Source organism: Bombus vosnesenskii, unplaced genomic scaffold, assembly GCF_011952255.1.
Source record: "Bombus vosnesenskii isolate JDL3184/JDL3185 unplaced genomic scaffold, Bvos_JDL3184-5_v1.1 scf7180000013452, whole genome shotgun sequence".
NCBI lineage: Eukaryota > Metazoa > Arthropoda > Insecta > Hymenoptera > Apidae > Bombus > Bombus vosnesenskii.
The window spans coordinates 1-25,316 of NW_022883062.1; the positions used below are offsets into that span (position 1 = coordinate 1).

The window sequence follows — 25,316 nt, forward strand, 5'->3', positions numbered from 1 at the left end:
CAATATCCAAGTGTGTTACGTTGTACATCAATTGTATAAATAACAAAAAAGGATTAATATATCCTTTCAAACTTTGCACGCTGCACAATAATACAGAACACATTTACTCGAAATATATTCTAATAGAGTTTTATTCGCTCGAAAAGAAACAAAAGATTTTGTCAACATTTCTTAAACATGATCGAAATTGATTGCAATATACTTGCGTCTGCAGTTTGCTACTGGAACAGACGATTGTCAGACATGTACTTACGTACGTTTAAGGCGGATCGTATTGTTGTGCCTTGAAGTGACAACGTTGTTTTGCTTTGCTAGGTCTAAAGGTAAACAAATGCCGAACAAAACATTATCGCCGTTCTTTCTAATCGTCATCCGTATTTACATTTGAACTTTTTATAATGCCATCGGTCGGTACGAATAGACGAGCGTCCTTTCTAGGACGATCATTATAACGAATCATTATAACAGGTCATACAGTGGAATAGCAAGCGTAGAGTTGAACGGTAGCATTGAGCGAGCGACGATTACAACCGGCATACACTATCTCTCTCTGTACTTGTATTTAAAGTGATTTGAATATACAGTGACTATTACAATTTTATCACGTAGAATAAACCACCTCAGCTCGTAATTTTTGGAATAAGATACGAGATGTTCCACATAATCCATATGTCGGGTTAACATTAGAATTTAGAGCCAGTAACAATTCTTCGTTTGGATTAGCCTTCGTTTTACGAAGAAAAGATTATATTTACACGTATATACAAGACTTTTACAAAGTATAATGAATATTGAGTTTAACGAATAACAAGGTTAACGAATAATTAGTTTAACGAATAATAAGATTAACGAATAATATGTTTTACGAATAAGTTTAACGAATAATGAGTTTAATGAGCGCTATTAACAATGTTCTTGGGTTCAAACGAATCCACGGTCAACGGGATAACTCTCTACTATGCGTAGAATAATTTTAGCTATAAAATACGATTGTTGAGACGCTCGGTATAAACTGCTCGATGTGTCACTCTCCAAGGCGATCGCACGAATAGTAAATTGATTGCATTGCATTTGTTTGTTATATACTCGTTGGAAGCATCGAGAAAGTTCCAATCGCCGTTGCTAAGCAGTTTCTGCCTGGAGTTTGATTATTAATACAACGTGTGTCCCATTATATCGACCGTATCGCCGTATGCCGCCACAACCACATTTCTAGGGAGAACCATACAAACACTCCACACCTCCGTCAGGCAAAACGTCCATCCCGTGACCGTGGCTACGTTCGGCGACCAGTTGTCACCTCGAATCCAACCTCGCTATCACAAATCTCGAACAATTACAATCAGATTGAATGACAACAATTGCTTAATTACAGCTATGATAAAATCTAGATTACAGTGTTGCGGAATTATCCAAAATTCCAAAGGCTCCGGTGTTCTTTCATCTCTGACATATATATACAATATGTAATGATTTACGTGCAGTATTATACCGAGTGTCACAACAAACGTTATTTTGTGCTTCAAAATATATTCTACGTTTAACAAAGAGTTACTCCGTTGACCGTGGATTCCTTATTGAACATAAGAATTTTCATGATTTTGAAATGTGTTGTCAAGGTCATCATTCTGGACAACTTTTTTTTATACATGTTATCGCTACATGGCTTTAGTTTCCAAGATATTCGCAAAAAGCTTTAACCTTTTCGCTTCCGGTGCCGCTTATAGACGACGACGGTGTCACGTAAAATCGATACTTAGGTTGTAAGAGAAAAGAAAGCTGAGTCGTAACTCAACTATTAATTTTCTTTTATCGAACTTTATTATAACTTTGGCACTGAACCGGAGAAAAGAGGTTGTACGAGAACAGCGACTAGAACAAGAACAAGAACTGCCCGAGCTGGATGAAGTCTCGGCTTATATACACCCTGGCTTGGGGATGTTGAGGGGTTCGGTGTGAGTTCCAAAGGAGTCCGAAAGTCGGGGGTAGAGCCTGTTAAGGAAAATCGAGGATTTGGGAATACAAATAATTGACTATATTTCCCACACAATAGTTATACAACTATATTACTCTCTGAAGAACGTCTTGCACGCACGCTGGTCGCCAACCGACTATCCTGGATTCTTCTAACATCTGGCAACAGTCTTTTGTCTCCACTAAGACCTTGACGCCCTCTGGCCCTTACACACACACTCTCATGTACAGAGTAAATGTATCACTTCCCTAACACGCCTCCTTACATTTATACTGTACACTTAATTTTATTTACATACTTGTCGAATTAACAAAATATTTAACATTTATCGCTTTATTTACATTTCTCTTATTTTACATTCATCCATGACCTAAACCTTTCAAATTTCTCTCTACACAGTGCCTTCGTAAAAATATCCGCAGTGTTTTCTTCTGTACTTACTTTTATTATGTTTATCTTATTTTCCTTTACGTACTCGTGAACGTAGTGGTAATGAACTTCGATGTGTTTAGAATTTTTTGTAAAAGTTCCGTATTTTGCTATACTCATTACTCCAGAGTTATCCTCATAGATTTTTACAGGGTTATCGTCTACATTTACATCGAAGATTTTCATTAGTTCTCTGATAGTCATTACTTCGCTCACCGCTTCCGATAGAGCAACATACTCTGCATACGTCGAGGCTTTTGTCACACACCTTTGTTTTTTAGACTTCCATCCAATTACATTTCCATACAATCTAATTACATACCCAGAAGTCGATTTCCTATCTATATGATCTCCTGCCCAATCAGCGTCCACATAACAATCTATCGTTTCGCACTTTTCATTTCTTTTATAATGTAGCCCTAAATCTCTAGTCCGGTACAAATATTTCAATATTCGCAAGGCATATTTAAAATGTGTCTCGTTACAACAATCTTGAAATCTACTCAGATAATTCACACTATAACTTATATCGGGTCTGGTATTTACACTAATATACAGCAATGCGCCAATTAAATTCTTGTATCCAATGTCCTCTCTATTTATCTCAGCTTTTTCAATTTTTAAGTTGGTCTCCATAGGTGTACAGTACAATTTGCTGTTATGTAATTTATATTTGTTTGCTAATGATTCTATGTATTTCTTTTGGCTTAATCTCATTTCATTTTTTAAATAATCATACTCTATATTTATTCCAAGATATTCTTTTACTTCACCTAAATCTTTCATTTCAAATTTATCAGTTAATAATTTTTTTACACTTTGTATCTTCCCTTTGTTTTTACTACAAATCAACAAATCGTCTACGTATATTAACAAATAAACAACATTTTCTCCCTCTCCATAAGTATATAGGCACAGCTCTATATTGTTCTTCTTAAAACCTAATCTCGTCACATACTTATCAAAACACTCATACCAGTCCCTCGGACTTTCTTTTAACCCATAAAGCGCTTTCGATAATTTACAAACTCTATTCGTTCCGTCCGCATATCCCTTTGGTTGATTTACATATACCTCCGAGCTTACTTCACCATTTAAAAAGGCAGTTTCTACATCCATTTGCTCAATTATTAATCCATTTTGACAACAATATGATAGCAATATCTTAAAGGTCTGATTACTCGCCACTGGAGAATATATGTCATCGGCTACGTTTCTTTGTTGAAATCCCCTTACCACTAATCTAGCCTTATACCTGTCCTCTGATTTTTTCGTGTAAACCCATTTTACATCTAATACTTCTTTGCCTTTTACCCTTTCTACCAATTTCCAAGTTTTATTCTTATAGAGACATTCTATTTCCTTATCCATAGCCTGTTTCCAAACTTCATTATTTTCGCAACAAATCGCCTCCTCAAATGTACGAGGGATATCTACTTTACAATAATTTGCATGCATCTCGCAAATATTTTCCTTTTCTGGATACCTTACTGGAGTTTTCTTAATACGTGTAGATCTCCTAGGAGTGTTTGAGCTTTCAATACTACTATTATTTTCATCTTTCCTACCTTCTAACTCTTCCTTATCCATACCGACCAATGAATAGTTATCTTCGCTATCATTTCTATCTGCCTCTGATGAATTTTCCTCAAAACCGATACATTTAGTGTCTGTCTCTATGACCTCTACATGTCTAGCTATTGTTATTTTCCCACCTAATAAGACTCTGTATCCTACTTCACTATATCCTAATAGAATTCCCATATCTGCCTTCTTGTCCCATTTGGAAACTCTTTTTTGTTCTGGCCTTCTTACAAAAACTTTACTTCCATATAGATGTAGATTTTTAACACTTGGTTTTTTCCCGAAGAATATTTCAAAAGGTGTCTTTCTTTCTATAGTATTCGCTAATATTCGATTTTTCAAGTATGCCGCTGTACAAACTATTTCCGGCCAGTACCTTTTATGTACTTTCGCTTCCGCTAACAAGCAACGCGCCATGTCCATCACTGTTCTATTATACCTTTCCGCTGTCCCGTTTAATTCATGTACGTATGTTGGGCAATTATTTATTCTTATACCTTTATCCCTAGCAAATTTATAAATTCGATTATTTAAATATTCTTTACCATTATCGCATCTTAATATTTTTAACCTCTTGCCCGTTAAATTTTCGGCTTCATTTACGAACTGTACGAAAGAATCAAAGACCTCATCTTTTGATTTTATACAATAGATCCTAGCTATTTTACTATAATCATCGATAAATGAAATGAAATATTTTTCTCCATTGAATCCGGTGGTCTTAAAGGGACCACATACGTCCGTATGAATAATTTCCATTATTTCCCTAGCCTTAGTTCGATTATTTTTGAAAGGTAAGTTATGCATTTTGCTTTCTATACACACCCTACATTTCAAAAGTTCCTTTTCAAATTCATTCGGTATGCCAGTCACTAGCTGCTCTTTACCCAAAATCTCTAAATATTTAAAATTTACGTGTCCTAGCATCCTATGCCATCTTTCCTTTTTACTCATACCACTACGTTCGGCGCTGTTTACTAAGTGCTTCTTCCCTTTCAATATACTTTTTATTCTATATGTCCCATTCTCTTTGAACGCTACAGCTGTAAGTTTATTATCCTCATCTATTACTTTCGCAATATTTCCTTTGGAAATAACCGTATTCTTATTGTCTGTTAGTTTACCTAAACTAATCAAATTTGCGGACATTTCTTTCGCGTAAAATACTTTCCTCATATTTATTTCATTTTGTTTTCCGAATGCTTCAAAATAACTTATAACATTCCCAACTTTTGTCGCTTTTATCGGTCTATTATCGCCTAAATATATATTTACCGGTTCTTTTAGGTCGATAGATTTATCGAAATAATTTATATTATTAATTATGTGATCGGTACAACCGCTATCTAATAACCACACTATTTCGTTCTTACTTATTTCATTCGTCTCACTGCTGTTTGCTGCGTGCGCCGTTGCTGTCCATATGCCTGCTCTTGAGTTTCCATGCTCGCCCGTGCCGGTTGTTGATTGACGATGAAAGTTTCCACGTCCTCTGCTCGTGTTGCCTTTGTTCCCTCTTCCTCTGTTTCGACCACGTGTTGGCCCATGCCAATAGCCGTTACTGCTTCCCGCTTGGATGCCATTTTGACACTCTCTCGCAAAGTGTCCTAATCTTCCACATCTGAAGCATCCTTCCTTTTTTGCAGAAAAGGCGTTGGTTTGCCTTTCTCCTCGATTGGATTTATTTTTCTTCTCTGCTATCTCTATTTTATTTTTTTACATACGCTACCGTTTGATCCTCTTCTTTCAATGCGTCTATTATGTCCGCTATGTAGCTGTATTCTTCGGGTAACGTATTCAGCATGTAATTCAGCTTTTCCCTCTCACTTACTTGTGCGCCCGCACTTTTTAATTCATTGATTAATTTCTCAAATCGTTAAAGAATGATGCTGAATCACTGTAGTTCTCCAGTCTTATGTTTTCCAATCTCCTTCTGCATACGATCTGCAGTGCCGTCGACTCTTTCAAGTACATTTCATCGAACCTTTTTATTATATCATACGCCGTTTTTCCTTCCCTAACATACTCCAATTGTCTGTTCGATATTGCACTATAAATTATATTAATCGCCTTCAAATCCTTTTTGTCCCAGTCTTCATCGTCTCTTTCGTTCTTCATTCTAGTTGTAACAACCTCGCATTCCTTATATTTGAGAAACATCGTGATTCTTTGCTTCCACATTCCATAATCCTCACCATCGAATATAGGTATCATGATTTCCGATCTCTCCATTTTAATTGATTCTTCTTTTTTTTCTTTTCTTACTCAAGCGTTCCTACGTGCTCGAAGTATATTTCTTTTTTTTTCTCTGAAAGTTTTTTTTTCTTTACTGAAAACTCACTCGCAAGATCGTAACCACGCACTAAATATCTTGCAAAACTAGTAACCACGCTCTGCTACCATGTTAAGGAAAATCGAGGATTTGGGAATACAAATAATTGACTATATTTCCCACACAATAGTTATACAACTATATTACTCTCTGAAGAACGTCTTGCACGCACGCTGGTCGCCAACCGACTATCCTGGATTCTTCTAACATCTGGCAACAGTCTTTTGTCTCCACTAAGACCTTGACGCCCTCTGGCCCTTACACACACACTCTCATGTACAGAGTAAATGTATCACTTCCCTAACAGAGCCTTATCTCCGATGAGGACTAAGGTGCGTCGCAGCTTTGGCGTCCGACAGTCGGGAGTCGATGTGTTTTCTCTGATGGGGACGAAAATGCGTCGCAGCCCTTTGGTGTTCGAAAGTCGGGGGTCGAGATCTTATCTCTGATTGGATTGGAAAGTAATTGATATCACACGACGATCGGCACCCCATATATCAATCATACACCAGTTACACCAGTGCCATCTGTAGTCAATAATATATTTTTTCGTTACCGGCAGAACATTTTCTGTTTATTTTATCGATATATTGGATTAATCGCTTCTTAAAAGTTAAAATTAAGTTGAAGTTAAAGTTTCTTACTTTTCATAATTAGTTATATTAAACATCTTATCGTAAATATGTAATATATTACCTACAATTTTGTGAGCCTTGTTACGCCACGAGGCTTACCACAGGCTGTATTTTCTAACCGTCGCTCGCGGTCCTACAGCGTTGCAGGCAGATCGTCTTATCTGCCCACCGGATCATATACAATGTATCCACGAGAGTGTAACGTCAATTCATATCAGAGACCAGGCCACACACCACGGACAGGATGGCACCCAGATGTCTGCCTATCCTTGGCGCGCACCCTCAATAGTCTTAAGTGCCCACCAGGGGGCCTTGGCATTTTTATAGTTAAGGTCCTTCGGACCAAGCGAGTATTTCCTGTCTTAAATTTCCCTTTACGTTTATTGTCTACCACGTGTTAGCTTAGAAAGTTGGTTTTCTCCACATCTGGTATGTTCCGTTGGCAACTTTCTCGCGAGGGCGGCTAAAACCCTTCCTGGTCCACCAACCGTCCTATTATCCAATCGGAGATGGTGTCTACTGCCCTCACTTCCTTAACCAAAATTGTCATCAACAAATCCGATAGTCCCGTGTCCTTAGACACACCCACCCCTAGCTTTCCTCAGACACAGTATCGTCAGTAAAACTTCACTTATTCTGTATCCTTAGAATAGTCAACATATCTATGTCGGTCTCTTATAAGTCGCGTACTTAATGTATTGTTGTAACTAAGTCTTACATAACGTGATTGAAGTGAATTGTGATTTATGTTAATTCAGTGCGTGTTACATTGTGATTGCTGAATTCATAATAAAGGTTGATTAAAACCAAGTAAATAGTTGTGTTACGACTCGACTATATTCTATTTTCACCGACCAACCCAAAAATTACGTGACATTTTGGCGATCCTGCCAGGATCCATCAGCTTCGAGAAAACGAAATTACGCATTTCGGGCTACGGTCAACTTCGAAGATTGAGGATCAACGGACCACTGCAACAGAGCAGACACCTCTGACGTTTCGACAAAGGAACACCGCAACGGCACCTTTCCTACGGGCTAAACAATCAAGGTGAGCGAACGCTGAACTCTTTTGTCAAATAGCACAGACAGTACAAGTAGTATAACAATGGCAACGCCACAAGAAAGTAATACCGAAATGGTCGACGCCGCGTCAACTAGTAGTGGGATAGACCCAACGGTTAGGGCTATGTTAGACGCATGGCAGAAGGAACGCGAGACTTCCACGCAACGATTTAACCGACTCGAAGCAGAGATCGCACGAATAAGCGATAAGTTAGCAAACATGCAAATGAGAAACGGATCAGAAGCCAGCTCCCTGATAACTATAGATGAAATACACCCCACCACTACGGATCAATCAGTCTTCCGAGAACCCCCTCCAATGACTCAGCCACCCCAATCACCCGAGGGCAGAGCGTTCCTCCAACGTTCTACGCAACCAGAGCTTAAAGCTACAGATGTAATAAGATGTATATCATCACTCAACGGCGAAGATGATATAGGAGTGGAAGAATTCGTTAGAGAAGTCGAAGAGATGAGGGTAATGTGCAGCGAACAGTACTTACTGCTAAGAATGATTAAGACTGAGAGAATTTCGGGAAAAGCAGCTATGGCAATACGTAGTGTGCACATTTCAGAATACGCACACTTATACCAAGCATTACGACAGAACCTAGCGACTCGAACCTCGGTCCGTGAAAACCAGGATCAATTACGAGACACTAGACAAGGGTTTAGTGAAGGCGTACAGAGCTATATTACTCGGTTTAGACGAGCCTACAATGAATTACAGCACAGCATTACTAATGAATACCCAGATGAAATGAACAGACGCGCCGTGAGCGACAGAATCTTGAAAGACTCGATAACGGACTTTGTTCGCGGATTAAAATTAGAAATAGGACAAATACTACTGACCACTCCGCCGCAGAATTTTATTGAAGCCGAGAAACGCGCCATTGAAATCGAAAAATACTTTCATGAGCACAGAACCCGTAAGGAACGGACCATTCGCCCCGATAATCGACCACGACCAGTAGCAAATTTCACGTCCACACCGCCCAGAGCGATTCAAAATGGTTTCGCCCAACAACCTAAAACGGCCTTTCGACGAGCACCGTTAGAAGAACGAGCCCAGGTACAATGTTTCAAGTGCAAACGCTTTGGACACAGATCAAACCAATGTCCAAATTTTCGAACACCAGGCCTACAACAACGAGCACCCCCAATCAACTTCGTCCAGATGGAAACGAAAGAATCAGGATCAATGCAACTACAGGAGAACTACCCACAGTGCTCCTTGGACCAGCCGGACAACCGAAACGAACATTTCTTGTCGACTCAGGGGCAGGAATCAACCTGCTCAAGCGAAAATGGACAGCAAGAACAGAACCGGTACCTGTGAAGAAATTCACAATGGGACACTCTGAATTCGAAACTTCCGAACGCGTCATTATAGATCTGTTTGACAAAAAGATAGACTTTCATATAATAGATGATGATTTTCCGCTAATAGAAGATGGAATATTAGGTTTCCCCGCATTACGACAGTTTAAATTCAATCTTTCCAACAACAGATTAAAACTAAATAATAATACTATTTTGTTACAACCGGCAACGACCATATCACCTGGGCAAGCCATATCAAAGACAGTGTACCTAGAAGGAAAACCGACTCCAGTATGCTTTATCAATGGTGGTGAGTCCAACTTAAAAATCACTAATTGCATCGAAAATTCCAACACCTACAATCAAATTTCTACATTCAGAGATCTAGTTAGACTTTCACATATAGAAAAGGCTCTCAGAGAACCAATTGAAAAGATATTACTTTACTATTTGGACGTCTTCAATCTCGAAACAGAACTCTTACCGTGCACTTCACTTGCTAAACATACAATTACCCTAAAAGAGAACAAAATCATAAACACTAAATCCTACAGACCCCCTGAATGCCACAAAACAGAAATTAGGCGACAGATGGACGAAATGCTTAGGAAAAACATTATAGAACCTTCCGACTCTCCATATAATTCCCCAGTATGGGTTGTACCAAAGAAACAGGACGCCTCGGGAAAACAGAAATGGAGAATTGTAACTGACTTCAGAAAAATTAACGAACTTACGGACCAAGACGCATATCCACTACCCGACATAGATGACATAATATCGCAGTTAGGAAACGCAAAATTCTTTTCCGCCCTAGACTTATCCTCGGGATTCCACCAAATTCCTATGGATCCCAAATCAAAGAAGTACACTGCATTTAGCACACCACAAGGACATTACCATTATAATCGAATGCCGTTTGGACTCAAAAACGCGCCAGCGACATTTCAAAGAATGATGGACACTGCGCTTCGCGGACTTATTAATAAACATTGCTTTGCATATTTGGACGATATTATTATTTTTGGTCAATCGATAGAAGAACACAACCAAAACCTAGCTATCGTTTTACAAAGACTTAGGGAATTGGGGCTGAAACTACAGCCAGATAAGTGCGAATTTTTAAAGCCCGAATTGGAATACCTCGGACATACCGTAACAAGTGAGGGAGTAAAACCCAATCCGAAGAAAATAGAAGCAGTAAAAAACTTTAGACAACCTAAGAACCCAACAGAAGTAAAATCTTTCCTCGGGCTAGCAGGTTATTACAGAAAATTTATTCGTAACTTTTCAAAGCTAGCAAAACCCCTTACGGACCTCACGAAAAAGGACACGCCATTCCACTGGACCGACAGAACACAACTCAGCTTCGATACGTTAAAAGAAAGATTATGCCAAGCACCGGTACTAAAATATCCCGACTACACAAAAACATTTACGTTGACAACGGACGCCAGTAACGAAGGTTTAGGAGGGATCCTTTCACAAGACGGGCACCCTTGTGTCTTCATTTCGAGAACATTAAACCCTCCTGAACGAAATTATACAACGACGGAAAAAGAATTATTAGCTATCGTTTGGGCAGTTAAAAGACTGAGACAATATTTATTAGGCCGTAAATTCCAAATTCAAACAGACCACCAAGCCCTTAAATGGCTACACAACTGTAAGGACCCCTCCAGCCGATTGATCCGATGGAGATTAAGATTAGAGGAATACGAGTATGACATAGATTACGTAAAAGGAAAGGAAAACGCGGCCGCTGACGCCCTATCCAGAGTACACGCGATAACACAAACTGACGTTTTATTAAAACAATTCAAAGATTGGGAAAAATCAGAAGAAATACCAAAATTATTAAAACTAACACCTAACAAAGACAACTTTTTCCAATTAACAAAAACATATCTAGGCCCATATGACGAAACCGCATGGTTACAGAAAATATCAAACGTACTCAAAACAAATAGAAAGATAGGGATAGGAGACAACAACTTAAACGCACAAGACAAAGCACACATAAAGAGACTTCTTTTGTTTTTCAATGACCAACGCGACGATATAGAGTTTGCTTACGAGCCAATACAGAGCTTAAGTGACGAAGAGATAGAACAAATACTGAAAGAAAATCATGACTTGATAGGACATCCCGGAATACAAAAGACGTACGACAGAATCAGAGACAAATATAGTATCCCACACCTTATGGACAGAATAAAAACCAGAATAGAAACTTGTGAGACCTGTCAAACCGCAAAAATGACTAGGATTCGACCCAAAGAAGAACCATGTATAACCGACACACCATTGGAACCCAATGACAAGATAGCCATGGATATACTAGGACCATTGAAGAAAACGAAACGAGGCAATTCCTTTATACTCTCCATTCACGATGAACTCACAAAATACCTTATCCTTGTTCCTATAAAAAACCAACAAACAGAAACTATTTGGAATTCCCTGTTAGACCATTACATATACATATTCTCAGCGCCTAAGAAAATACTGACAGACAGAGGACAAAATTTTATTAGTAGCTTAATGCAAAAATACGAAGAAGCCTTCAAAATAAAACACATTAAAACTACTAGCTTCCACCCCCAAAGTAATGGATCATTAGAGCGGACTCACGCTGTAATAGCAGATATGCTAAAGTGTGTTCAAAGGGACTCAGGGGAAGAATGGGACGAACATTTAAATTTTATATGCCTAGCCTACAATACGATGATACACGACTCGACCGGTTATACACCTTTTGAATTGACATTCGGACACAAAGCCAACTTACCCTCGACCATTTCACGAAATCCACAACGCACTTACGCGGACGAAGTAGCATTCAGAAAACGAGAATGGGATTCTAGACTTTCGAAAGCTCGCGACCAATTGATTAGGAGTAAACAAAGATATCAAAGAGATCAGAGACGACGAATAATAAAACCCCAGTCAATATTTAAAGAAGGGGATAGAGTCTTAATACACAACGACTGTTTCGATCATTCGCGGAGAGACGCGATCGCGAGATATCACGTCAACGAGAGTTGTAAGTCCTCGTTACGATTGAACAATCGACGCCACGAACTGATCGATTCCCTTATTTCGATTATGATAATAAGGGTGGTTCAATGAAATCTCACAGAATCAACACAACTAAATTAATGTTTATTGCACAACTTATTAACTATAAAATATAAATGGGACAACAAAGGAAATGTTACTATGGAATGCGCGATACAAAAGATGTGTAGACAGTTTGGCTTCTCGAAACGTTCTGATTCTTTCTGGAAGGCGACCCCCACTACCTTCGGATCACGCCACCGTCTTTTACGCCAGATCAAATAACGGCCACGAATCGACGTTTCTGGAGGTCGCTCTGCTTAATGAACCATGCGCTTGCCACTACAATGTTTATTTTGCCGGGCAGCCGCGACGATCCGTCTGTGACATTATAGTGCCGCGACCGACAGTGAAGAATATGATCTATGGCAAGCCGCATGGCGTAACATCCTCCCCCCGTTGAGAGGGTACCGATCAAATTAGCGAGATGTGGTTGAAGTTCCCATCTTAGTTCGTCTCGGTGGCTAGTTGTTCGGGTTTCTCGAGATCGGGTTGAATTGGCAGTGGGACAAGCCTTTTGACGGCCCGATCCAAAACGCTCTTTGCCGTCTGAACTGTAGCTGTCCGGATGACACCATCGGCGCCTGGATGAACCTTGATAACTCGGCCCAGAGGCCAATGCATGGAGGGAACGTTGTCCTCTCTGAGGATGACGATTGTGCCTTTTTGGATGCCGTGTCCACCCTTGCTCCACTTATTGCGGTTGGTTAACTCGTTCAAATACTCCTTATGCCAGCGGTTCCAAAAATGCTGTTTAAGCTGTTGGATATGCTGCCATCTGGAGAGTCGGTTCGATGGAATGTCTCTGAAATCTCGATCACGTAAGCACATTAGTGAATCGCCAATGAGAAAATGTCCGGGAGTGAGGACTAGGAGATCATTTGGATCGGTGGAGATAGGAGTTAGCGGGCGGGAATTGAGGACTGCTTCTATTTCTATGATAAGAGTATTCAATTGTTCAGAGGTGAGTAACTCGTTGCCGGCTACACGCCTGAGGTGGCGTTTAAATGACTTCACCGCTGCTTCCCATAGCCCACCGAAATGCGGCGAATGAGGGGGAATGAAGCGCCATTCGATTTGTTTGTCGGCTAAAAATGCGGTTACTTTTTCCTTGTGATCGTCCGATTGTAATAAATCGTGAAGCTCTCGTAATTCGTTGCTTGCTCCTCTGAAGTTGGTGCCGTTATCAGAATGGATGGTGGAGCAATAGCCTCGTCGAGCGATAAATCTGCGAAGAGCGGCGATGAAGGCTTCGCTAGTGAGATCGTCAACGAGCTCGATGTGTACCGCTTTAATTGCTAGGCATACGAAAATGGCTACGTATACTTTTATCTGACGACGGTTACGATCTCGTTTTTCCTTGATGTGGAACGGCCCGCAGTAATCGACGCCGACGTTTGTAAATGGGCGAGATTCCGTTACTCGCGCCTCCGGCAGATTACCCATCACGTATTCTACCGGCGGTGGTTGAGCGCGGCAGCAGCGGACGCAGCCTTTGATCGCCCGCCATACTTGACTTCGACCGTCAACGGGCCAGTATCTTTGTCTTACTGCGTATAACGTAGCCTGCGTTCCGGAATGCATGTGGATCTTGTGCTCGTGGTCTATGATGCGTGTTGTAACGGATGACTTAGGTAATACTATGGGATGTTTCTGGGCGAAGGTCATCGACGAATGACTGAGTCGACCCCCGACTCGCAATATTCCTTCCTTGTCTATGAACGGATTGAGTCGCGTGAGCTTACCCTTTATCGCCGCGTTCCGATCTTTTTGGAGTGTGCGAATTTCCTCGGAGAAATGGATGTTTTGCAACAATTTTATCAGTTTATTGTGCGTTATGCGTAATTCAGTAACGGTTAGGGGTGCCGCTCGGTTCCTTTTCTGTTTCCAACGGAGGCAACGAGCTATGATTCGTATCAACTTGGGCCAGGATGAATACCTTTGCAACAAACAGTAATCGGGGGGTTTGTGGACAGACAAATCGCCCCCTTCTGCTCCGGTACTTCAATTTGCGGTGTTAGCGCCCATGTCGGCCAATAGCCTTCCGACTGGTAGAGCCATGCAGGACCGTGCTGCCAGATGGTTGGGCGCAGAAACTCTTCGGGTGTTTGGCCGCGTGATATTAAGTCCGCGGGATTGTCGTCGGTAGGAACGTGGCGCCAATCACGGATGCTGGTTTTTGTTTGAATTTCGGAGACTCTGTTAGCGACGAATGTTTTAAGGGTGTGAGGTGATGTATTGAGCCAATGGAGGACGATAGTGGAATCGGTCCAATAGATAGTTCGAGTAATTTTGTGGGATAGGGCTTGTTGTATTGTCGACATCAGGGACGTAAGAAGGAGTGCTCCGCTCAGCTCGAGCCGAGGAATGGTCTGGCACTTGAGTGGGGCGACTTTCGATTTTGCGGTTAAAAGTTGGGTCGAAACACGGCCGTTGGTGTTAAGGGTTCGAAGATAAATACAGGCTCCGTAAGCCTTTTCGCTGGCATCGCAGAAACCATGCAGTTCAATTTCCATTGCGGACTCGATTATTGCCTTGCGTGGGAACCTGACGTTGTTTAATAAGGGTAATTGGGCATAGTACCTTTCCCACTCTGTATGTAACTCGATCGGAAGTGATTCATCCCAATCGATTTTCGACGACCATATTCGTTGAAGTAGCATCTTGGCCCGAACAATCACCGGTGCGAGCAGACCGAGCGGATCGTAAATTTTTGCAATCTCCGAGCTGATGATTCGTTTCGTGACTCGAGACGGCGTGGGTTTGACTTCGACCGAGTAAAGAATAGAGTCGTCGGATGAATTCCATAACACTCCCAGCGTCTTCAAGGTTTGCGAGTCGCCCAAAAAATGTTGGTGATTTGTTTCTTCTAAGGAGAGTCCGTGTAATAAGTCATTATCGTTTGACGCCCATTTTCGTATGTTTAAGCCGGCCAGTTGAAGTAAATTGGTGAGTTCTGTTCTGAGCGTGAGGGCTTCGTCCTTCGTTTCAGCTCCGGTGAGAGCGTCGTCGACGTAGAAATCCCGCTGCAGTACCTGTGCTGCACGTGGAAATCGATGTCCTTCGTCCTCTGCCAGTTGCTTGAGGCACCGAATAGCTAGATACGGGGCTGCGGATAAACCGAACGTTACAGTGTTAAGCTCATATGTTTCTGTTTCTCCACTCGCGCTGCGCCATAATATCCTTTGATATTTCCGATCCTCTGGTCGTACGAGGAATTGCCGATACATTTTCTCGATGTCGCCGGTGAGTACGTATTGATGAGCGCGGAATCTAATTAATATATAAAATAAATCTTCCTGTAACTTGGGTCCTGTGTGAAGTGTATCGTTTAAGGAGGTTCCGGTAGTGCTTGGTGCCGATCCGTCGAAAACTACACGGAGTTTGGTGGTTTGACTCGATGCTTTGGTCACGCCATGATGGGGTAAATAGTATCCGTTGTCGTCGGAGTGGTTGTCATTGACCTTCGTCATGTGTCCCAACGCCAGGTATTCCTGTATTACCGTTCGATATTCTGATTCGAAGCGTTTGTCGCGCTGGAATCGGCGATTGAGTGAGGCGAGTCGTTTACTCGCCAGCGTTTTAGAGGATCCGAGTGACTGAAGCTGATCGTTGAAAGGTAGAGCGACGATGTATCGTCCTTCGCTGGTGCGTCGGGTGTGGGCTTGGAAGTGTTCTTCGCATCGTCGATCTGCCTCTGAGATATGTTTAATTGAGGGTCCTTCATCGATTTCCCAAAACCGCGCGAGGTCTGCTTGTAAAGTCGTCGTGGATGTGTGAAATATGTTTGTAGCGGTTTGGGAAGTTGGACTCCCCCCGATTACCCATCCGAATCGCGTCTTTTGCAAACGCAGTCCAGGCTCGTCTGGCTGCGTGAGGTTGACTTGTCCCACACACATCGACGCGAGTGTTGAACCTGAGCTTAATAGTACATCTATCGGAGCTGGTAAATGAAATCGTGGATCGGCCAATTTGAGATTTTTTGGTATCTCAAGTGTCGAACGATCGATGGGTTCGCTGGGAATTAAGGTTGATATGATTGGAATGATAAGGAACGTTAATGTCCGCGTGTATGTACCGTCAGTGGAAGTGATCGTGGCCGTGATGTGTCGCTTAGAGGTCGTTGTCAAGGTATCTAGAGCTCCGATCGGGACCGAACATTTGTTTTGCCTTATCCTTAACGATTTTGCTAATTCCTCGGTAATGAAGTTCATACTGGATCCGGTGTCGAGCAACGCTCGACAACGGATTGGTTGCTGTTTATCATTCAAAATATTAATCTGCGCTGTGATGACTAGATCATTGGACAGTAATTCGGATGCTATTGGTTTGATATGTTCGGTCATGAACGGAGTCGTCGATCGTCGGCGTCATTGGTTGTGTGTTCGTTTGTCACTGGGCGGTGGACTTGCAGACGCGGCTGTTCGTGGTGTTTCCGATCTGTGGTCTGTTGTGTGCCTTTTGCGACGAGTGGGTGATACGTAGGGTGGCGAAGAAGGTGTTGTGGATCGGCTATTTGATGGGGAAGATTTCGGGCTGGACGTGCTGGAACGAGACCCTGAATGGCGTTTTGTCCTATGCAGCATTGTATGATGTCGTTCTCCGCATACGCGACATGATCCTGCGAAACAATGCTTCGTTGTGTGCCCTTTCCCGAGGCAGTTGAGGCATAGTGATGCCCTTTTGACCTCCCGAATGCGTTCGCGAAGGGATTTGGTTTTGAAGGTGTCACATCTCCAAATGGGGTGTGGTCCTTGACAGGTGGGGCATGCTGGAGTAACCTGTGTCGCCGTAAGTGCATGCCCTCGTGATGCGCGTTGACGGACAGGAGTAGTTTGTTCCGGTGATTCTCTTGTTTGTCTGACTGTGGTGATCGGTTTGGAGCTTCGTGCTAATCTCTCTAGGAAGTTTAGTAAATGAATGTACGGAGGCACCTCGTTATTGGGCAGCGTCATTTCCCATTGCTTTTGGATACTTAGTGGTATTTTCGAGAGGATGAGGCTGTTGAGCATAGCACTGGTATCGGGGTAGGATTCTCCTAATTTGTTCAATGCATATATGTGTTGTTTAAATGTGTGGACTAAGCGCCTTAATTCCGTTGGAGATTCCTTGGTTATCCTTGGATAATCAATTATTGCCATGCAGTGGCTGAAAGCTGTGTATCGTGGACATTCGAAACTTTCCTTGAGAACGGCAATAGCCTGACTGTAGTTTACATTACTAAGGGGTAACGCGTTTAAACAATCGGCTGCTTCTCCTTGCAGGGCGGACTGCAGGTAATGGAATTTCTGTATGTCAGTGAGACTAGGATTTTTATCGATTGTGGAGGAAAAGGTATCATAAAACGTGTTCCATTTTTCTAAGCTTCCGTCAAAGGTAGGGAGCCGAAGATCTGGTAATTTAATGGATATCGGATTTAAACTTGCGGATGATGCACAGGTTGGAGGGTTTATGGATGTCGACGGCGAAGCTGTTTGCGCGTTCCTCAGAAGATTTTGTAGCCTTGTGTCTACCGCGACGTACTGATCCCTTATTTCGAAGCCGCGCGCTTGTTCCTCCTCGTCCAATACTTCTAATTCGAGTTGAATCGCTTCGAATTGACTCGCAACTTCGGTCAGTTGTTTCTCGTAATTCTTTAATAAGGAATTTTGCTGACTCTCAGATTGCTCGTACTCGTCCAGTCGATTCGATAAATATGTGAATCGGCCGCTACAATAGCCTCGTCTCCGACGCAGAGAGATGAGTTGGTCTTCGCTCGTCATCGTTGCCGAGGATAGGAGATGGTTGAAATAAGGAACGAGCTTACCTTACTGTCGTGCGGCGTGAGGTCGCGTGTATGTTAAGTTGTGAAATTCGTTGCGTTGATGATTGTCCAGCTGCGACGGAAGGCTGCGTGGTTGCGTTCCCTTGCCAATGGGATGTGCTTCTTCGAAGATGACGCGCCTGACGTCACTGGTTTTGATAAAGTCACGTGGCACTGTGTGGTCACTGGTAAGTGCACTCTTCACTGGCACGTGATCCGGCTCGAAGGACCAAAATGTTTCGATCATTCGCGGAGAGACGCGATCGCGAGATATCACGTCAACGAGAGTTGTAAGTTCTCGTTACGATTGAACAATCGACGCCACGAACTGATCGATTCCCTTATTTCGATTATGATAATAAGGGTGGTTCAATGAAATCTCACAGAATCAACACAACTAAATTAATGTTTATTGCACAACTTATTAACTATAAAATATAAATGGGACAACAAAGGAAATGTTACTATGGAATGCGCGATACAAAAGATGTGTAGACAGTTTGGCTTCTCGAAACGTTCTGATTCTTTCTGGAAGGCGACCCCCACTACCTTCGGATCACGCCACCGTCTTTTACGCCAGATCAAATAACGGCCACGAATCGACGTTTCTGGAGGTCGCTCTGCTTAATGAACCATGCGCTTGCCACTACAATGTTTATTTTGCCGGGCAGCCGCGACGATCCGTCTGTGACATTATAGTGCCGCGACCGACAGTGAAGAATATGATCTATGGCAAGCCGCATGGCGTAACAACGACCATAAAGAGCATAAATTAGACATAGAGTGGCTAGGACCCTACACCATTGAGAGAGTTAAAACACCGTATTATGAGGTTTTAATAGAAGGTAATATCAAGAAAATTAATGGAAACCGGTTAAAACCTTATTTTCCAGGACGGGCTTCATAACTATAATATACTTAGGCAACACGCAAACAGCAACCTTACCGGAAAAGCCAATTGACCTAGAGATAATCCGCAGAAACACTGAGATTTTGGAGGACCAAAATCAATCTAAGAAGGGGGGTATGTAACGTCAATTCATATCAGAGACCAGGCCACACACCACGGACAGGATGGCACCCAGATGTCTGCCTATCCTTGGCGCGCACCCTCAATAGTCTTAAGTGCCCACCAGGGGGCCTTGGCATTTTTATAGTTAAGGTCCTTCGGACCAAGCGAGTATTTCCTGTCTTAAATTTCCCTTTACGTTTATTGTCTACCACGTGTTAGCTTAGAAAGTTGGTTTTCTCCACATCTGGTATGTTCCGTTGGCAACTTTCTCGCGAGGGCGGCTAAAACCCTTCCTGGTCCACCAACCGTCCTATTATCCAATCGGAGATGGTGTCTACTGCCTTCACTTCCTTAACCAAAATTGTCATCAACAAATCCGATAGTCCCGTGTCCTTAGACACACCCACCCCTAGCTTTCCTCAGACACAATATCGTCAGTAAAACTTCACTTATTCTGTATCCTTAGAATAGTCAACATATCTATGCCGGTCTCTTATAAGTCGCGTACTTAATGTATTGTTGTAACTAAGTCTTACATAACGTGGTTGAAGTGAATTGTGATTTATGTTAATTCAGTGCGTGTTACATTGTGATTGCTGAATTCATAATAAAGGTTGATTAAAACCAAGTAAATAGTTGTGTTACGACTCGACTATATTTTATTTTCACCGACCAACCCAAAAATTACGTGACAAGAGCATAGTTGTCGCCAAGCAGCGAGCTCTAGAAACGTCGATTTTTGACCGTTACGTTTTTCACACAAGAAGAGGCATACGTGATCATAGGCGCTAGCGGTGGCGTGACCCGAGCATAGTGGGGTCGTCTTCCAAATGAGACAAAGGAATAATCGACGGGCGTTCAGTTCCTTCTGACGAGTCTAACGTGACACTTCGACAAATCTGACGAGCAAACGAATTTATCTAGAGATATCGCAAAGTCGAGTCAAATTTCTGTAACATATTCATCATATTATTGTAAAATATATTATTCTATGTGAACCTGTTAATACAGTGTAACATTCATTAAACCACCTCTGTTATCTTAACCGAAACAGGGGAACGACTATTTCGCGGCGTCGATTAATATAATCGTAGCGAGAATTTACGTCTGTCTTGTATGTGTTTCTCATCACTGCCGTTTTTCTCTAGCATGTAGCCTAGGTATCTTATCTCGTCCACTTCTTCTAATTCTTGCTCTCCCCATTTCCATTTTCTTTGTCTCCTTTTATCCTTCTTTTTTTGGAAAACTACTATCTTGGTCTTTTCCGTGCTCGGTTCTAATTCGGCTTTCTTTAAAAATTGTTTGAATCTCTTTAGCATATCTTTTAGCTCCTCTTCTCTATCTGCCATCGACACAATATCGTCTGCATATGTTAGTGACCATACCTTTCTTTCTCCTACCACTATGCCCCCAGCTTGTCCTTGCCTTAGTTCTTCTTCCAGTCTTGTTTGACTCCCCTCGCAGTCCAAAATTCCCTTGTGTCGCGGTTCTTGACTCTCACTACCTTCCTTGTTTTTTCGTATATCGCTTTAATCCTTCGGGTTAGTTTTTCGCTAATCCCCATTTTCCTCATTTTCTCCTCCAGTTTCTCTCTGTTTAGTCTGTTGAACGCCGCTCTTAAGTCCGCAAAGCAGGCATATAATTTCCCTCTTCCTTTACCTAGCTGCTTGTATATGATGTGGTTTATCACAAAAACCGCATCGGTCACTCCTCTTCCTTTTCTGAATCCGAATCTTCCAGTTTGTTTTCAATCTCTGCCTTCAGTCGTTCGTCCAGTATCTCTGCATAGATCTTGTATGCTGTATCCATTAGCGCTACTCCTCTGTAGCTCTTCGCTACTCTCTTGTCCCCCTTCTTACATATCGGACGTATTACTCCTTTTTTCCAATCTTCTGATATCCCCTCCCTATTTCCATATTCTCCTTAAGGGGGGGGGTAAGGTATTAAAATTTTTTTGTATTTTTTTAATTGAATGCATAATATCTTAAGAATATTGTATCAAAATGTCAAGTCGATTGGAGCAAAATTGACAAAGTTACGAGTATTTTCATACATGTCGGATTTTAATACCTACCCGACCCGAGTGTGCTATTGATACCTGGCAGATGTTTCGCTCTCTATATAATACCTAATCTTACCCCCCAGATCTCGGTGCCCCTTTGAACACTATTTCTGTACATAATTTACGAGGTAACGCTGGAGAGTTTTTTCAAATTTGTTAATTATTTTTATTTTACAATAACAAATTATCCGACTTTTTCGCAAAAAATCGCATTTTCCATTCAAAGTGTTCCAAAAAAGTGAAAAATTGAAATTTCGAAAAATCCTCCCAGCGTTACCTGGAGAAAACTGTTTCCTAACGAATGAACTTTAATTTTTTGATTTCAGATGATACAGCACCAAGTTACGACGGGCACCGCAATTCTACTTTTTTCCGAGACACGTCCGTGAAAATTTTATACAATATACTTCGAATGTCATACTTTAGTGTATCATTGGTTTTAATAAAGAGATTCTAACTGTGTCGTCACAAAAAATTCACAGCAACATGCCTTTTTTGTACGAATTAACCTTAGCCCCCCTTAACTCCCATAAGGCCACCCCCACTTCCTTCGGTGCATACTTTCGTACCTCATATTCTAACCCGTTTTCCCCCGTTGCTTTCTTTTGCTTCTTTTCTTTTCTTTTCTCTTTTCCCTCTATGAGCGCTTCTCTGCTGCATTTTCCTTTCATAAACTTTGTCATCTTCCTTCTCATCACTCTTTTCGTTTCTTTCCACTCCTTGTTGTACCACGCTTTCTCTCCCATACCCCATTTCCTCATCGTCACTTTCTTCTTTGGCATTGCTTCGTTTATCTTCTTTTTGATTTCAGTCCACGTTTCCTCTACTGTTCTTCCCTTGCAGGTCCAGTCTTTACATTCCTCCAGGTATTTTTCCACACTTTCGCTTGTTCATTCCCTTTTCTCCTTCCCTTCTTCTAGCTTTTCCTGGTTTTTTATAATTCTGCCCCCCCCCCCCCTATTCAACGGCATGTAGTCCGACTATGTTCTTTTTTATACTGTTACGACCTTTCGCGGAGAGACGCGACCGCTAGGAAAACGCGTCAGCGAGAGGCGTAAATTCTCGCTACGATTCTGTTAATCGACACCGCGAAATAGTCGTTCCCCTGTTTCGATTAAGATAACAGAGGTGGTTCAATGAAGTAACACTGTATTAACAGGTGAACATGAAATAATATATTTGACAATAATATGATGAATAAATTACACAAAGTTGTCTCGACCTTACGATATCTCTCAATGAATTCGTTATACTATATGATTTTGATTTTGCTCGTCAGAGCTCCCGATGTCTAACGCTTGACTCGTCAGAAGGGACTGATTGCCTTTCGATCATTTCTTTGTCTTGTTTGGAAGACGACCCCCATTATGCTCGCTTCACGCCACCGCTCGCGCCTATGATCACGTATGGCTCTTCTTGTGTCGAAAACGTTACGGACAAAAATCGACGTTTCTAGGGCTCGCTGCTTGGCGACAACTATGCTCCTGTCACGACCGGCATACTTCAAATCCGACGGACTGACGATAGAGATAAAGATGTGGCGGCACTCGGCGACAATGTATATCGCTGAAGTGCCTAATGAACCATCAACATCCCAACGGTCCTTCCACCGAAGGTTCTAGAAGAAAGAGCACGTGGCAACGATCGCGGACGCCTAGCAAATGCATGGACGATGGGGATGTTGAGGGATGACAAAAGAAAGTAATCGGATCCGATCGAAAGTAAAATCATAAGAGTCAGTCTTAGAAAGTCACGCCTAGAGTTCGGAAGTAGATTGTAAAGTGTATTGATGTTAGAAAAAAAATAAAGTTTTCTTTTTTTATTTTTTACCTCAAATTCCTTTTTTTATTTTGTTATTTTACGTGACACTAACGTGACACTTCGACAAATCTGACGAGCAAACGAATTTATCTAGAGATATCGCAAAGTCGAGTCAAATTTCTGTAACATATTCATCATATTATTGTAAAATATATTATTCTATGTTAACCTGTTAATACAGTGTAACATTCATTAAACCACCTCTGTTATCTTAACCGAAACAGGGGAACAACTATTTCGCGGCGTCGATTAACATAATCGTAGCGAGAATTTACGCCTCTCGCTAACGCGTTTTCCTAGCGACCGCGTCTCTCCGCGAACGGTCGTAACAAGCCTTTTCATATTAAACATGTAAATTATACTTACCATATTGGAGCAAAGAGTGTTTTATTATTGTTTTATTCAGAATAGTTGTTATTTAAGACTAGGAAAACGTTTATACAGCAATCACGCCACTGTGCGCATGTGTGGCGCGCGCCTCCGTACAGGGAGAGCACTTAGGCGGACTGGACTGCCGAAGCGAAGGTGTTAATGCAATTTATGTTACGAGTTACAAGTTATGTTACATAAGGTGGTTGTCTGCATGTTGTTGTGCGTTTCATAATGAAGTAAGCAGGTTTAATCTTAAATCTACGATTTTTTTTACAAAATATCGCACAAGATCGTTTTGCTCTCCGAATGGCATAGTTTTTTTCTCTGCGACTTGTATGAGATAAGCTGCTGTTCATATGTCGTTCGAGCCGAGGATCACTGTGCTCCTCGATGCTCGAGCTGCCCTACTTTCATTCGTGTAGGGAGGTTTGCTCGCGCGTAGGAATATTCCAGCCAATTTTTTATTGTTAATAAAGAAAGCCGCAAACACAATATTTTTTATTCATAATTCTCGTTCTATTTTAGCTTCAAAAATCGCCCCTTAAATCTTTTAATTCCTGGAGCTGGACACCCTGCATGATATTAAAAGCTATTTAAAAAGCTGACGCCGTCTTGAATTCCCATGATTTTTTTATATGTTGTGTAGAGCATGATCTCAAACAGCTTTTTTCTACACATGTAATCTACACATGTCTACACATGTTTTAGTTTCCGAGATATTCGCCAATATATAACAACACATAACACTAGAGTAAATTCTGCCTATAGTCCGCAGCAACGTATGCGTTAGTATTGATTGGAGATCATTTTGCGGTGGGCGGACAAAATTAAAAAAGCTATCGCGCACCTAACTCTTATTTTATGCTTATATGTGATACATATACATAAAGATGGGGCGAACTTGTGTATTCCACGGATCCTTCGTATTACAATGCCGTACACAAATGCATATTTAAAATGATTACCATTAATGTTGATTTGTCTTTTAAATCCGGCCATTGTGAGACCGCCGGCCGTAGGTTTGGGTAACAAAACTAACATAATTGCAATTCATATTATTTATATCAATAGACAATTCATGGTTAAATGCCTAGACGCCACTTCCGCAACATTCCCAATAGAAGCCGGCATACCCCAAGGTAGTGTCCTCGGACCCCTCTGTACTCCATCTACACTGCCGACCTACCTATATCAAACGATATAACAATAGCGACATTTGCAGACGACACAGCGCTATTAGCTACCCACGCAGACCCGGTAATAGCCTCATCCACTCTCCAGCGAAGTCTCGACTCCATGGAAAAGTGGTTTCACAAATGGGGCTTCGAAGTCAACGAAAAGAAATCCTCACATGTAACCTTCACGCTCCGAAAACAAACCTGCCCCCAGGTCACCATCAACAATGCAACAGTTCCTAGCAGGGACACAGTCCGATACCTGGGCATGACCCTGGACAGGAGACTAACGTGGAAGACACACATCTCAGATAAAACGAAGCAACTAAAGGACAAACTAAAAAAACTCTATTGGCTCACGGGCCGACGCTCCAAACTAAACATACAGAATAAAATTACCCTCTACAAGACCGTAATAAAACCTGTCTGGACCTACGGAATCCAACTATGGGGAACAGCAAGTAACTCCAACATTGAAATACTCCAACGCTTTCAATCGAAAACGCTAAGATCCCTAATTGACGCACCTTGGTATGTAACCAATGAAACAATACACCGCGACCTCAAGATACCCACCGTCAAAGAGGAAATAGCAAAATATAGCGA

General features: G+C 41.7%; 1 protein-coding gene across 1 annotated transcript; it reads left to right on the top strand.

Annotated features, from left to right (window-relative positions):
• The first annotated feature begins 8,938 nt into the window (after nucleotides 1–8,938).
• On the top strand, nucleotides 8,939–9,891 carry LOC117238342. Its single transcript, XM_033503198.1, has 2 exons — nucleotides 8,939–9,804; nucleotides 9,837–9,891. The coding sequence occupies exons 1-2, from the start codon at nucleotides 9,100–9,102 to the stop codon at nucleotides 9,846–9,848; spliced, it is 717 nt and encodes a 238-aa protein (XP_033359089.1). The 5' UTR covers nucleotides 8,939–9,099; the 3' UTR covers nucleotides 9,849–9,891.
• Nucleotides 9,892–25,316: the final 15,425 nt, after the last annotated feature.